This window comes from Balaenoptera borealis (assembly GCF_965194805.1).
Source record: "Balaenoptera borealis genome assembly, chromosome: 10".
NCBI classification, from domain to species: domain Eukaryota; kingdom Metazoa; phylum Chordata; class Mammalia; order Artiodactyla; family Balaenopteridae; genus Balaenoptera; species Balaenoptera borealis.
The window spans coordinates 108,717,828-108,730,986 of record NC_138874.1 but is presented as its reverse complement, the minus strand read 5'-3'; the positions used below and the strand labels follow the sequence as shown (position 1 = coordinate 108,730,986).

Here is a 13,159-nt window from a genome sequence, read left to right as displayed (position 1 = left end):
ACAGCAAGTGTGAACTATTTGTTACTAATAGTGGGTTTGCAAGAAGCAGCCTGTAATACTTAACAGGGCATTTTTATGAGTGCAGGTCTACAGCTCACCTGGGGATCAGTATGTCCTCTGCACTCATCCTTAGTCGTGTCACACCGATCTAACCAATAACCAAACACCGCAAAAGCAGCCTGGATGATTCAAACGATGCTTTGAAGCCAGCATAATTGATTTTGCTTTTGAAAACATGTTTTCTTTTTTTTTTTTTTTTTTCACACACACACACTGTATTTTATTTTTACAAGAGATAAATCGACTGACACCAAGCATTGTACATGGATGACCACAACAAAAGCAACAATGATTGCAATTACGAAACATGAAACACACTCATACTATGTCATAATATTGACATTCAGTCCAGTAATCCTCCACTGTAACAGCTCCTTTACTTTGCAGTGAAAATTGATTTGTATATTCTTTGCCTCTGAGTCCTTGTCGAAAACATGTTTTCTAATTAAGCAAAATAAGCTCTTTTTCCCCAAAAGACTCATGTTTCCTTGTGCAATTTCATATCAAGTTACACCCTTCCAAGTCTACCAAATAATGTCTGTCCTTAAATTCAAGTCAATTAAACAAACACATTTTGTACTTGTTCTATTTACTTGTTCACACAAGAACTGAACCAGACCAAATGAGAAATAAGTTAGAATTAATTTTGAGCAGTTTATTCTCAAGTCATTACAGTGTTCAACCAGTTTGATGTATAAAGATATCAGACATAAAAGTAAACAATGGGAAGCACACATATATTCTCATTCTGAAAGAAGACATGTTATATATACAGAAAAAAATGCAGCAAATATTAAGGTATTCAAAGTAATTCTTTGACAATTCAGATGGGACATATTTACAGGAAAAGTATAAGTTTTAAAATAATTAAATAATTTTCATAGAATTATAAAAGTATTGAGATAAATATTAGGAGACTCTGACAATCACAAGACCATTTCCCTATGCTATTCTATACAAGGGTAGTTCTATAAAAAGTCCCAAAATAGAGCTAATATTTTGCCACTATGGAATATATCAAATTACCAATACCAAAATATTAAAATGAACATGCAATGTAGAAGCTGTAACAAAGAAAACAGCATTAGGCTCCTGAAATAGCCAACTGTCTACACAAGATTTCTTAGGTGTGTTCATGAAAAAAGAGCTTTCTAAAAGAGCTGCTGTAATGGATATATCTGCAGAGAAAGTGATAACTACTTAAAACCTTTTCATTCTATCATTCTCAAATGTAGCTGCAAAAAAGGAAAAACCTAAATATAACTTCTAAAAATATTAGCTTATGAATAAAAATGTTGAGTGGTGCATTCTTGATGCATTCGGATTTTTAAAGTGATGCTATGATAATTCTAGTATAATAGATAGTAACCTCTGGACCCCACCACTGTAATAAGAAATTCACCCTCCCCTCTCTTTCTCAAACAAGAAGTCATCTTAGAAAATGAAAAGGAGAAACAGTGACATTTATGAATTCAAAACAAAACAGTACTGTAATACGGCAAAATATCATAAAAATAGCAGCATGTGAAATTCAAGACTATTTTCTTAAAGCAAATGTTTAAGACTGAACCGTAAAAACAGTACTTGGTCAAACTGGTCTATTACTCAACACCTGAAACTAATGATATTTTAGAGAGGTGCTTATATTTATGATATCCCCATGATTAAATGTAAAGTCAAATATGTGTTTTAAAACATATATTGCACAGATAGTAGAACAACAACATTCTGGTATCTCTTAACACAAAATGGTATGTTATTTAGCACATTAACCTATGCTACTGAAAATTAATTTTATCCTAATTGTTTAAAACCAATCATGTAGGAGTTTTGAGCACATTAATCTCAAAATATTCCTAAACAAGATGAAAAAACACAGGCACTTGAATACAGGTTATTAGTGACAAAACACAGAGGTTACAATCGCATGACTAAGGGCAGTATGTCTTTACACATAAACTTGAGGTCTTTCACTGATCCAAATATAGAAATAAGAACTATTTTACAAAACTCTGACAAGAAAATCAGATCTCCAAGAAATTTCATATCTAATAATTTTCACTGAATAAAGCAATGACTGCTGCACGTCTTGATTAAGCTTTTACAAATAAATGTCCGAGATAGGCTGTTTGAATTCTAATTCTCCCCTTTTCTCCACCCCGGTACAACACACGGCCCTCACTAACAGTCCAATAATATCCTCTATGCAAAACTCACCGCTCACCGTGAGATCCAGAGCATCAAAAATGGCTATCATTTCAACACTGTCCACACTGTACTATAAATTTTACAGCACCACAGACGTCATGAGTTTAGATATTTTTGTCTGGCAATATTTCATTCAATAATATTAACTGGTAAGAATGTGTAGAGATTGAACATTTAATTGGAAGTCACAGTAGCATTTTTAAAACCACCAAAATAATTAATAAGCATTTTTCATGTTTTAAATTGTGAAACATTTAAATTGTCAAATTCACTTGGAAAAAATATCACGCATACACTTTTATCATCCCAATGAGAACAAAAGCTTCAGACAGCTGATACTGAGATACTTAGGGCTTTTTTCTTTTTCTTTTTTTTTTTTTTTTAAAGAAATTGCATTTAGTTTGGCCATGCCCTAGCTTCTTGGCTTACCAGCTTATAAAGAGAACATCGATGAGGCAGTATACTATATGCATTAAAGCCCCTTTCCCCTTTATCATCTTTGGCGAGAAGCCTCTTGAAAGGACACTGAGGGCGGATGAGGCGGGTCAGGCTCCACGTGCTTCCATCTCACACATCACTGACTGGAAGGCTTGCGTCATCCAAGTCCACGGGGTCACAATCTTGTTCCTGAGGGCCATTTTTACTTTGAGGTTTTAGCAGAGCTTGTTCAGTCACTTTGGTAGCTGGTTCTCTTGGAGAGACAGTCTGGACCTTGAAGTTCCCTGGCTTGACCTTGGCAAGAGATTCGTAAAATCCTCGCTTCTCCATGGTAAAGCTTGAGACCAGAGAGTCGCTGCGAGAGGCTGTGGGTCGCGGGGTGGCTGCTGTGGCGCTGGCAGAGAGGAGCGCGTGTCTGGGTTCGGAAGGACAGCGGGAACGCTCCTGCAAAGAGGGGTGCTGGTCAGACACGGGCAATCATTAACGGCAAGGCTAGTAACTCAGTGTGAGACTTTATTCTCTGAAAAACAAACAGAACAAAACACACACACACACAGCAGAAGCATGAGCCATGCAGCATACAGGTGCAAGTTCCTTCCCAAAGCAATGCGTTTTTAGGAGTGAGTTTAGAGCGATGACAGCCAACAACCATTCCCACTAAGAAACCAGTTCTGCCACCAAAGCCAAACTTGGTAGCTCTGACACTTTGAAGACTCAGTCAGCCTAAACGGGAATGCAGTGTGCCAACTGCAACTGAACTGTGTTTAACAGGGGGCCTACCAGCTTTACCATTTTATTTAAGAGTTTATTCTCAATAAACACTAGGAATTATTCCACACATTTTAGAAAGATTAAAAAATGAAAATGCAGAATATATAAAAATAAAAGGCCATTATCTCTTTAATAAGCAGAACTCAACATTTTTCAAACTTATTATTTTGTCTGGCAGCCTCACGAACTTAAGTTTTTGGTTCCCTGAATTTCACTGCAACCAATAATATCATAGTCTTTCCACTTCTTATTTAATTGCATTTATTTATTTTTGCATATGGCATACATTCATATGGCTTAAGATGTTAAAGGCAGGGAAGGGTACATATTTAAGCATTTATTAAAACTGTGGTGAAATAATTTCAGTTGTGAATATTAATTTCAATACGCTTCTAACTAAATCAAATCTGAAGATAGCCTGAAATAGGACCATTCCAAATGCATTGCCATATAGTTCCTAATATATTGTGTTCACTTGTGACATTAGTGGCTCTGAAAACAAAGTGCTACAAACCACTAAAACACTCTAGATTCCCATTAGATGGCTAAATTTCACCTGAGATTTAATATACCATGCACACTATACTAATGTAGAGTTTATCCAATGCATGTGCACCCGTGAGTTTGAGCAAACTGTTAGCACAAAGGTGCATTTTAAGTGGTGTAGTATAAAAAATTTCAAAATACACGAAATACAGAAATTGAAACTCTTGTGGCAATTCAGTAAATTAAGTTTTAGTAGATATGACTTTTTAAATTAGTAAAGTTGTCTTTTTTTTCATTATTTATTTATTTTTTAATATCCGTATCCAACCTGATGACTGTAGTGAAATAGTTTGCGTTAGTGTTGACACAGTCAGTTATGATAACTGCAGAAGGCAGTTTGGTTAACTCAACTTTCCAGAATCAGTTGTTAAGTAGTGAGTAAGTCCGGGCCCTCTAGTAAGAAGGCACGTTTGCGTGAGAGCCCACATACGTGCTGCATTCCCCAGTTCTGGACGTATACCTCTGTATACAAGGATTCGACAGCCTTCTGGCCTGCCGCATCTGGAACACAGTGCAAAGCTAAGATTAGAGTTAACCTGTACTGGAGGGGGGGAAGAGAAAGTTCCGCTGATAGTTACAGCTTAGAGAGTCCAATCTGCCCCCACCACAAAGCACAAAACACAAACGCCCTTCTCCAACTTTTCCTCTTCCCAACAGACATTGTTTTTGCAGAGAGTCTCATACTTGACTGCTGAAAAGGTCACATAAAACACAGGCAGTTACAAAATTAACACCTATGACAATAATTTCTGAGACATTCCAAACAGGATATAAGAAGGATAACTTTAAAAGTGAGAAAAATGGATTTGTATTTACTGATCTAGAGTCATTTCTAACAAGAAACGATTAAAAGACAATATTACTGCAATAGTAGAAATGCAGGAAAATACTGGAAGTGCAGACTATCAGCATCAGTGAGTCTAGATAATAGCGGCTGTCATGCTCCACATTAGACTGCCTTCTGCAGACCAATGTGCTGCATTTCAAGACGCTTGAAAGTTTTTCATTCCTTAGTAGAATTTGTATTTTCAGATCGGAGATCAGTGACCAAAGTATTCCAAAGCTAAATCTTATTCCTATGATGAACTTGTACATGACAAATTAAAAAGTAAAGACATTTTCCTTACTATCTGAGAATGTTTAGCTGTTTTAGTTTTATTATTATACTACCAAAAAGATAATTAAGATAGTAAAAAGCAGCCTTTTAAATTAACCTAGTAAAAAATGAGAATGAAATGGAATATACTGACTGAGAACACTAGATTATATTTAAGGTTCAAGCTGCTCAACTGTCTTACAGCACTATTAAGGCAAAAAACCTAAACTGAAATTATAGGAAGTAAAAAGGAAATTGAGACCTTCACAAAATTGTGTAATGCTACAACTAAAGGTGCCTTACATGATTAGGCCAAATACCATACTAAGAATTGGTAAAATTATACCAAATCTGGACCTACTGACAAGTAAGAACTCCTAAAACAAAACAAGGAAATGTTCATTCTTTAGTTGCCCTGCTTGTGCATTTAAGACAATACAATGCACAGAAAGTTATGTATACATAACACTACAGGAAGCATTAAATTAGAAATGCATTATTTTTTTGCAAGTCCAATTGGTATGAAAGTCAACATGCAGATAAATCTCAAAACAGAAAGAAACTGAAAGGATTAGGGGGAGAGGAAGAAAAATAACTTGACAGGATCAGGGGACCCAAGGGAGTATCACCCCAGAGAACAGGAAACATACAGAAGACGCTGATCTGCCAGGTCCCCGCTGTGCTACAATGGCACCAGAGACTGCTTTAATCCAACTGTGCATCTCTTCAGGGCTATCAGCCTAAGGGGAAGGAAGGATTCATTCAATTTTTCCTCAAAATCAGCTCCTATGTCTATAAATCCAATGTATTCATTTTGGTAATTAACAGTGTCAACAACAAAATCATTCTAAGGCAATGGTTTCCAAAAACTTTTAGAAATCACTTTTTTAAACCAGGTTTTGCTGGGTAACTTACAGAGATGTAAGTTGGGCATGTAATGTTTTAAGATGAGACACATCAAAAAGTGTCAATATGAATAATTCTGGAGAGAAGACAAGAAGAGGAAGAAGTTAAAGAAAGACCTTCTCATTTCTACTGCTATATTGTCTGAATTTTCAAGATGAATATTTATGTAACTGTGCAGTTAAAAAACCACTGTGACATCATTTTATATGTTATTTTTCTAAAAATAATTTCTAACAGTACCCTAAGTCATCATATTCCAAAGCATCATCTTCCTTGATAGGACCATGACTTCCAATGTGAATTAAAAACCTTACTATGACTTTAATCCAATTAAACAAGGCCCTCAGAGGGGTGGAGAGGTACTGCCCTTTACTTCTGGATTCTACTATCTAGTAGTTTAAAATTTTTAAAGATACAAGTAATATTTTTGAACCAATGATATTAACAAAGAGTTTTTAAAAGGAAAAACTCGAAGTAGGCAAAGATAGAGTATACTTTCATTCACTACAAACAGGAGCACCAGTCTAGAAGTCAATTTGGCAAAATAAAGAGGTTTAAAAAAGTTCATGCTCTGATAGTTATACTTGATCTAGAAACTCGATCTAGTATTGTAAAGAAGTAAGAAATTCAGGCAAATTTATGCACAAAATGTTCACTACCACATTAAATCACAGTAAATGTACAAAAACTATGTAAATGAGTGATCAGTAACAGTACAGTAGAGAAAGTTTAATTGTGAAACATTCATATAAGAGAGCATAGTTCTAAAAGGTTTTCAGAGAATTTTTGCTGTAGAAAAAAATGACTATAATATAGTAAACAAATAGGATATAACACTATATTGATATCATATAATCCCATTTGTTATAAAAAGATATGCTCTAATAAAGGAAAAAAAAAGAAAAAAATGGTTGCCTGAATGTGGAATTCTATGTTTTATAAAACACTTTTTTCTTCATATTTCTCTGTATTTTCTAAAGTTTCTGCAATAAGCATATGTAATAACTTTTATAAAACAAAACCAAATGTTCTTTTAAAAAACTTCTAATCTAAATAAACGTGTTAAGTAAAAAGTGTATTTTAAACTTAAACATAGGATACTATCTACCATTAGTGAAATGATAAGATACACTGTGCACTTTTATTATGGATATTTGAGCCCCCCTTCTTATAAAATTACCAAAAGGTGATATAATTAAAATTCCAAAATATGTGCAAAAATAATCCAAATTGAAAGTACACACTTAGCATCTAACTTAAATAGCATTTCCCTTCCTCCAAATAAAACTTAATTCCATTTGACTTACAGCAAAGAATACCTCTATTTGCTGAACATATGACCTGCCAATAATGTTATATATAACATTTTTTATTAAATTGGCAATGATATTTGTCATATTTTTTGCTTATTTTTATGAGCAACACACATTTATTTATGTTTATTTCACCTCTAAAATTATTAATTTCTTGTTAGGAGGATCTATAATCTCCAAAGAAGTATCCTACCTGCACATAGAAAGTTCGAGACGATGTTACAATTTCAAAGAGGTTGTCTCTCATCATTATGTCACTGTTAACAAAAAAAATTTTCCAATTGTACTTAAATAGCAGTTGTTTGATAGTTTTCCTTTCACTTCTTTACCCAGTACCAAATATGTGTCAATGAGAAAATAAATATTAGAGATAAAATACTGATTTAATTGAGAAATACTAAGTGATCGTTTTCCAATTTATTTTTGCATTAAATTTTACATATTTTATATAGTTGTATGTATTTTTAGAAAGGTTCATAAAACAACTTTAAAATTCAAAGTTTTCAACTGTGAAGAAATCAGTTTGCTCAAAGAAACAATGGCACAGTTAACATTCTTATAAAGCTCTATTCTGCAGCACCCTGAAATACTAGAATTAATAATACATCAATTTGTCAAATATGATAGCTGTTCACATTAAATTTTGTCCTTTCCATTAATAAGCTTAAGAACTGTTTCCTAATTTGTAGTTTTCAAACAAAAAAATCTCAATACTCTATTTAATCTGAAGGTTTTGAAAGTTTTAGCATAACCCACTAGCAATAACACAGAAAAATATCATCTGTAAGTACATCAATTAAACTAAGGAACTATATATTGTGTAATAATAAGTTGCGCCAGGCACCAAGTCAGAGGTGGTGCTTACCTTTGCTTACATTCCTGGACTTTATGAACCTCTTTAAGTGGTATTACACGGAGAGGTTCCTTTTCCTGTCAAAAAAAGCAAATAAACAGATACATGACATATATTCTTAAAATCCTTTTAAGCATTAGTTGTTTTATGTAGAGGTCTATGCGAAAATCATGCTTCTTTCCTGAAGCACATCTAAGACATAAGTCTACCTTCTTGAACCATCCAGCATCAGAATAGCTCAAATACTATAACCTGATACACACTGTGATTTGAAACAAGGAAACTGGCATATAACCCATGTTCACATAATTTATGTGCTAAATGACAGTGTAGCTTATTAAAAACCATTAACCATCAGACTTTTCCTCGATGAACCCCTATATACCCAGTAAGTGGAGTACTTCCTATTTTGGAATGTTATTTTCATACAGAGGGTACCAGAGTAGTGAATACCCAGCTTCTTTGAGTTAAATTTGTCATTTTAGGAATATCACTTTTATATGAATACATCATTTTAACAAGCACAATTTATTAAACATTTACTAAGTGCCAGGACATCTGCTATGTTTTAAATGTGTTATCTCACTTTCCACAACCCTAGAAAACATGCACTATTACTCACCTGAGGAAACAGGATTAGACATATTAAGTACCTCACCTAAGGTTACAAAACTAGATATAAGATTCAAATATAAGATATAACTAGCTTCCTATTTAGCACAGTACTTATGGTAAACATTTCATGAAATACTATATACTGTATTTCACTGAAAACGACACCATGAGTTTAAGACATACCATTATTTTATGCAGTACTAAGAAAATAATTAAACCATGGCTGAACACTTTTTTAAAACCAAAATCTTTTTTTTAAGTTTTAGAAAATAACTCATTTTAAGCTAACCTCTAGGACGGCCTCTTCGCTCTGCTTGGGCTCCGACTGCCCACACCGGGCTACTCCAGACACCCCTGCTCCTGCACCACTACCGTGGACACCTACACTGATTTGCCTCGCCTAAAAAATTAACATCTGAATTGTTTGGAACTGATGGGAGGAAAAGAGGGAAAACAGGGTGACGAAGGATCCCCCCAATTTTTAAGGTTCTTTACATATTACAGATATTGTTTTATCTGATACATGTTATTAAATATTTTCTCCAGTTTTTCTTGTCTGCTGAAATCTTTTAAAGCTACTGAAAGAAACTTTTAAATTCTTATCTTTCAGAGAAACATACAAAAATATTTACAGATGAAATGATATGCCTAATATTTGCTTCAAAACAGGAAGGGGGAAGTAGGTGGTGGTACAGAAGAAACAAAACTAGTCATGCGTTGATAATTATGAGATCTGGGTGATGGCTATATAGGGGTTCAGAATACTATTCTATCTATTTACTTTATGTTCAAACTTTTCCATGATCAAAAGGTTTTGTAAAAGAGCCCTTTTATACTTTAAACATCAACTTTTATCATATATTATCCTTGAGCATATATAAAAATATATAGGCAAAATAAATGGGTTAAGGTTTTTTAAAACCTCACATTCAGATCCCAGCTCACATTCTGACTAGGAGCCATCAATGTCAGTGTTTTTCACTCCATACTATTCTCTGGGCCAGAAAGAGCACTGGTGATAATACAGCATTTCCTAAGAATCTCCCACTGTGTCCCTGAGATTTTCTTGCAACTGCCAGCACCCTTTTCTGCAGGTTTTGATGCTGGTGTCTTCTGATCTTACCCAAAGGTGCTGTGCACACACAGGCAATGACAACTACAGCACAGCTGCCGCCTGGCTCCCTGACCTTCAGCAACTCTAAGAGACCTGAAGATTTCAGAAGTGTTAACATGGGGGGAGGGGATGTGCAGCTTAGTAACTGATAAAGGTCAATAATTATATTTAAAGTGTTCAGCTTTATCTGTGTTTGCTAAATACTTAACATAGTCCTGAATACACATAATATAATTTCCCTACCTCCTATGATAGTTCAAGTATTCTTTCATCTCAAACTTTACAGCATAATATCCACATGCAGGTTTTCAAATTATAGTAAATATTTCTATAATAGTTCTTGTCTCATTATAACTACTGCGGATGACAAGGGGACATGTCAATTTCTCTGGTAAAACTGAACTCCTGAAGGCCAGAACATCACTGACTGCCCTCTTTATTCTCAGTTCCCAGTGCACCAGGGCCATGGAGAGCTCAGTGAATGTCTGGTGCAGGAAGGACTCCTCCCAAGAGGACTGGCATTAACTGAAAGCAACGAATCAACCTGCCAACCAAGCACAAGGGTAGCTTCTGAGACACCACGGCTGGTACTTTTTGAACCAAGAAACTACTGCTTCCAACTGAGGCTCTTAGGTTTTGAAGTCTAAGAAAGGGTCCCATGCTAAAATGGCTATTCTTGTTATGCTATGTCATTTTTTTATTCATTCAGAAACACTTATGGATTATTTTCTAAGTACCAGGTGCTGTGTTCATAAAAGGGTACAAAAGAGAATCTTTGCTCTCAAGAAGCTCATGCAATTAACTGGTAAAGACAAGTATGCAAACAATTACAAAACACAGTGGGAAGTATTATGACAGAAGTGGGCATCAGGTTCCATGTATGTAAAGAGAAGCCACTAAATTCAGAGTCCAAAAGCTTTCCAGAAGAACAGACACCTGAGATGAATCTTAAAATATTCCCTTCCTATTCTCCAGTGCTCTGTTGTCCAATAGAGTAGCCACTAGCTATGTGTAACTATTTGAATTTATATTAATGAATACTAAATACAACCGGTTTTAATTTTAAAATTAAATACGGTCAGGTTCCTCAGTCACACTAGCCATATTTCCAGTGCTCAACAGCCGCATGTAACCAGTAGACCTGGCCAACGCAGATAATGGAACATTTCCATCAGTGCAGAGTACAGCTGGACAGTGCTGTTCTGGTACCGTCCTTCAAATACAATGTATGGTTCCCCCCTCAAATGTCCCATAAAAAGAAGAGGTAGAATCGCACTCAATTTATCCAACAATCTATTGCAGAACTCAGGTCACAGGACAAGAGTATTTTAAATAAGGATGTTACTCAAACAAGTGAAAGACGGACCTTCAATCTTTGATTCTACCTTCAGATAGGACAAAAATATCTTATATGAAGAAACTTAAAAGTCAATCTGAAATAGGAAAAGAAAATATCAAGAGAGGGCAGGGAAGAGAAGGCAGAAATACAGAGGGTCAAATGTTGACTTTCAGAGACTTAATTCTTTCTACCACCTCCTCCAATGCCCATTTAGAGGAAATCTGTAGACTGAGGGGTTCTGATATTTTTAATTCTTTCAAGGTAGAATGCCTTTGAAGATACACTCTTTTTATTTAAGATGTATTTAGCAAAAATACCATTAACCAAAAGCATCACAACAAAATAAACTGAACTGTATATACCTCTCAAAACCAGAATTTAATTATTTTAAAAATAGAAAACAGGACAAGAAATTATATAATCACCACAGCGTAACACTCGTAAAACATTTTTAAAGCAACATTTATGACACAGCAACATACCAGTTCAGATTTGAAGTAGCCTATTGTGTTTTCATCCAATTGAAAATATCTTCTCTTCCAGTTTTTCATCTATCAGAGATGAACACAGATATAAAACTTCTGTTTCTAAGAATGTCAAATGTTAGTAACAACTTAATTATTCTGATATGAACCCAAAATCAGAAATGTCAAGCACTGGAAAACCTTACTACCCTCCCTTAGTGAGGAGATACAGGAAATTTCATCTCTTTTGCTACTCAGGCCTTGAACTCCTAATTCAACTCTGGTGGCTGGCTTTCAGCTCTTACTGTATGATTTTATAACACGGTCTTATATTTTTCATGCTCTAAAAGTTAAAAAAAAAAAAAAAGCACTTCCCCATCCCCCACAAAGTAAATGCTACCAAGAGTTCAACAGCAAGCACAGGAAACGTTATTAAACCACATCAAACTTCTCATCTGTAAAATGTATGAATCCTTCTATAGGTACTTTATAATACTAAGAATGAAAGCAACACATGTTTAATAAAGTGAATCTGCTTTGTACAAATATTTTCTGTCAGTGAAGTATAGTTTTTGTGAAAGTACTTCAATATCTCTAAGGGTGTTAGTATTTTGGATTTAAGAGTAAAACAAAAAGAAAGGAATGTCTCTTTAAAAGCCCTAATTAACACTCGACCTGATGAGAATTCTGATTTTACCCGTAGACATGCTAGAATGAAAAACCTTCAGCCCTTACCTTCATTTCCCTTAGCCTAAAGAAGATCAAACAATTAGAGCTGAAAGAACCTTCCTCTGGTTGACCTAAGCTAATTAGACTTGCCAGGAGTGATGAGAGGTCAAGCAGAACTGCCAGTAGACATTTAAGTACTTCTTTACTCACAGAAATTTTTAAAATTTATTTTTAAACTTTGAAGTTTATTTTCTCATGAAAGTCTATAGATTTAGTTCACATTTTAGAAAGGTATTCTGGATTCATAAATACTGGTAAATTTACTTGCTCTTCCCATAATTCATCATTATGGATCTGGTTGTGTGAGAATATCTGGGCCAAGACGTAATAGCTCTTACTAAGGACCAGGTGCCATGCTAAGTGCTTTCTATTTACATCTTTCAAAAAAAACCTCTGGATGGTAGGTTTTACAATATAATTTTCCATAAAAAGAAACTGAGAGCCTGAGAGGTTAAGTAAGTAGCCCAAAGTCTCAGTGTTTTCCACTGGGGTCGGCCCAACCCTGTATCGAGTAAGTGATCCTTCCACACCCTGCTCCCCTGGTCTCCCCTTTCCTGCCAATCTCCCTACTAAAGCTCCCTTTCCCTGACTCATTCCCAAGGGGGTAAAAAAAATCAACAGAAAAACTTTCTGGAATAAATTTAAGCTGTTAGGAAGCTCATTTAAAATTGAAGGTTAGTGGTAATAAGCATTAACTTATCCAGCCA

The 13,159-nt window shown here is 34.9% G+C and overlaps 1 protein-coding gene across 12 annotated transcripts in view; it reads right to left on the bottom strand.

The window, feature by feature from the left end:
* Positions 1–690: 690 nt before the first annotated feature.
* The window catches only part of PLEKHA1 (pleckstrin homology domain containing A1), a 57,752-nt gene continuing 45,283 nt past the window's right edge, over positions 691–13,159 (bottom strand). For 5 of the 12 annotated variants that reach the window (XM_082407006.1, XM_082407004.1, XM_082406999.1 and 2 more), the window contains 5 exons: positions 11,742–11,810; positions 8,204–8,268; positions 7,532–7,595; positions 5,770–5,859; positions 691–3,150 (listed from right to left, as the gene is read on the bottom strand). In XM_082407006.1, the coding sequence (XP_082263132.1) occupies positions 2,836–3,150; positions 5,770–5,859; positions 7,532–7,595; positions 8,204–8,268; positions 11,742–11,810 (603 nt within the window). In that variant the 3' untranslated portion in view covers positions 691–2,835. Of the gene's footprint in view, positions 3,151–3,204; positions 3,227–4,453; positions 4,525–5,769; positions 5,860–7,531; positions 7,596–8,203; positions 8,269–11,741; positions 11,811–13,159 lie in introns of those variants that run through there. The other 7 variants (XM_082407005.1, XM_082407001.1, XM_082407007.1 and 4 more) reach the window with 5 other exon arrangements.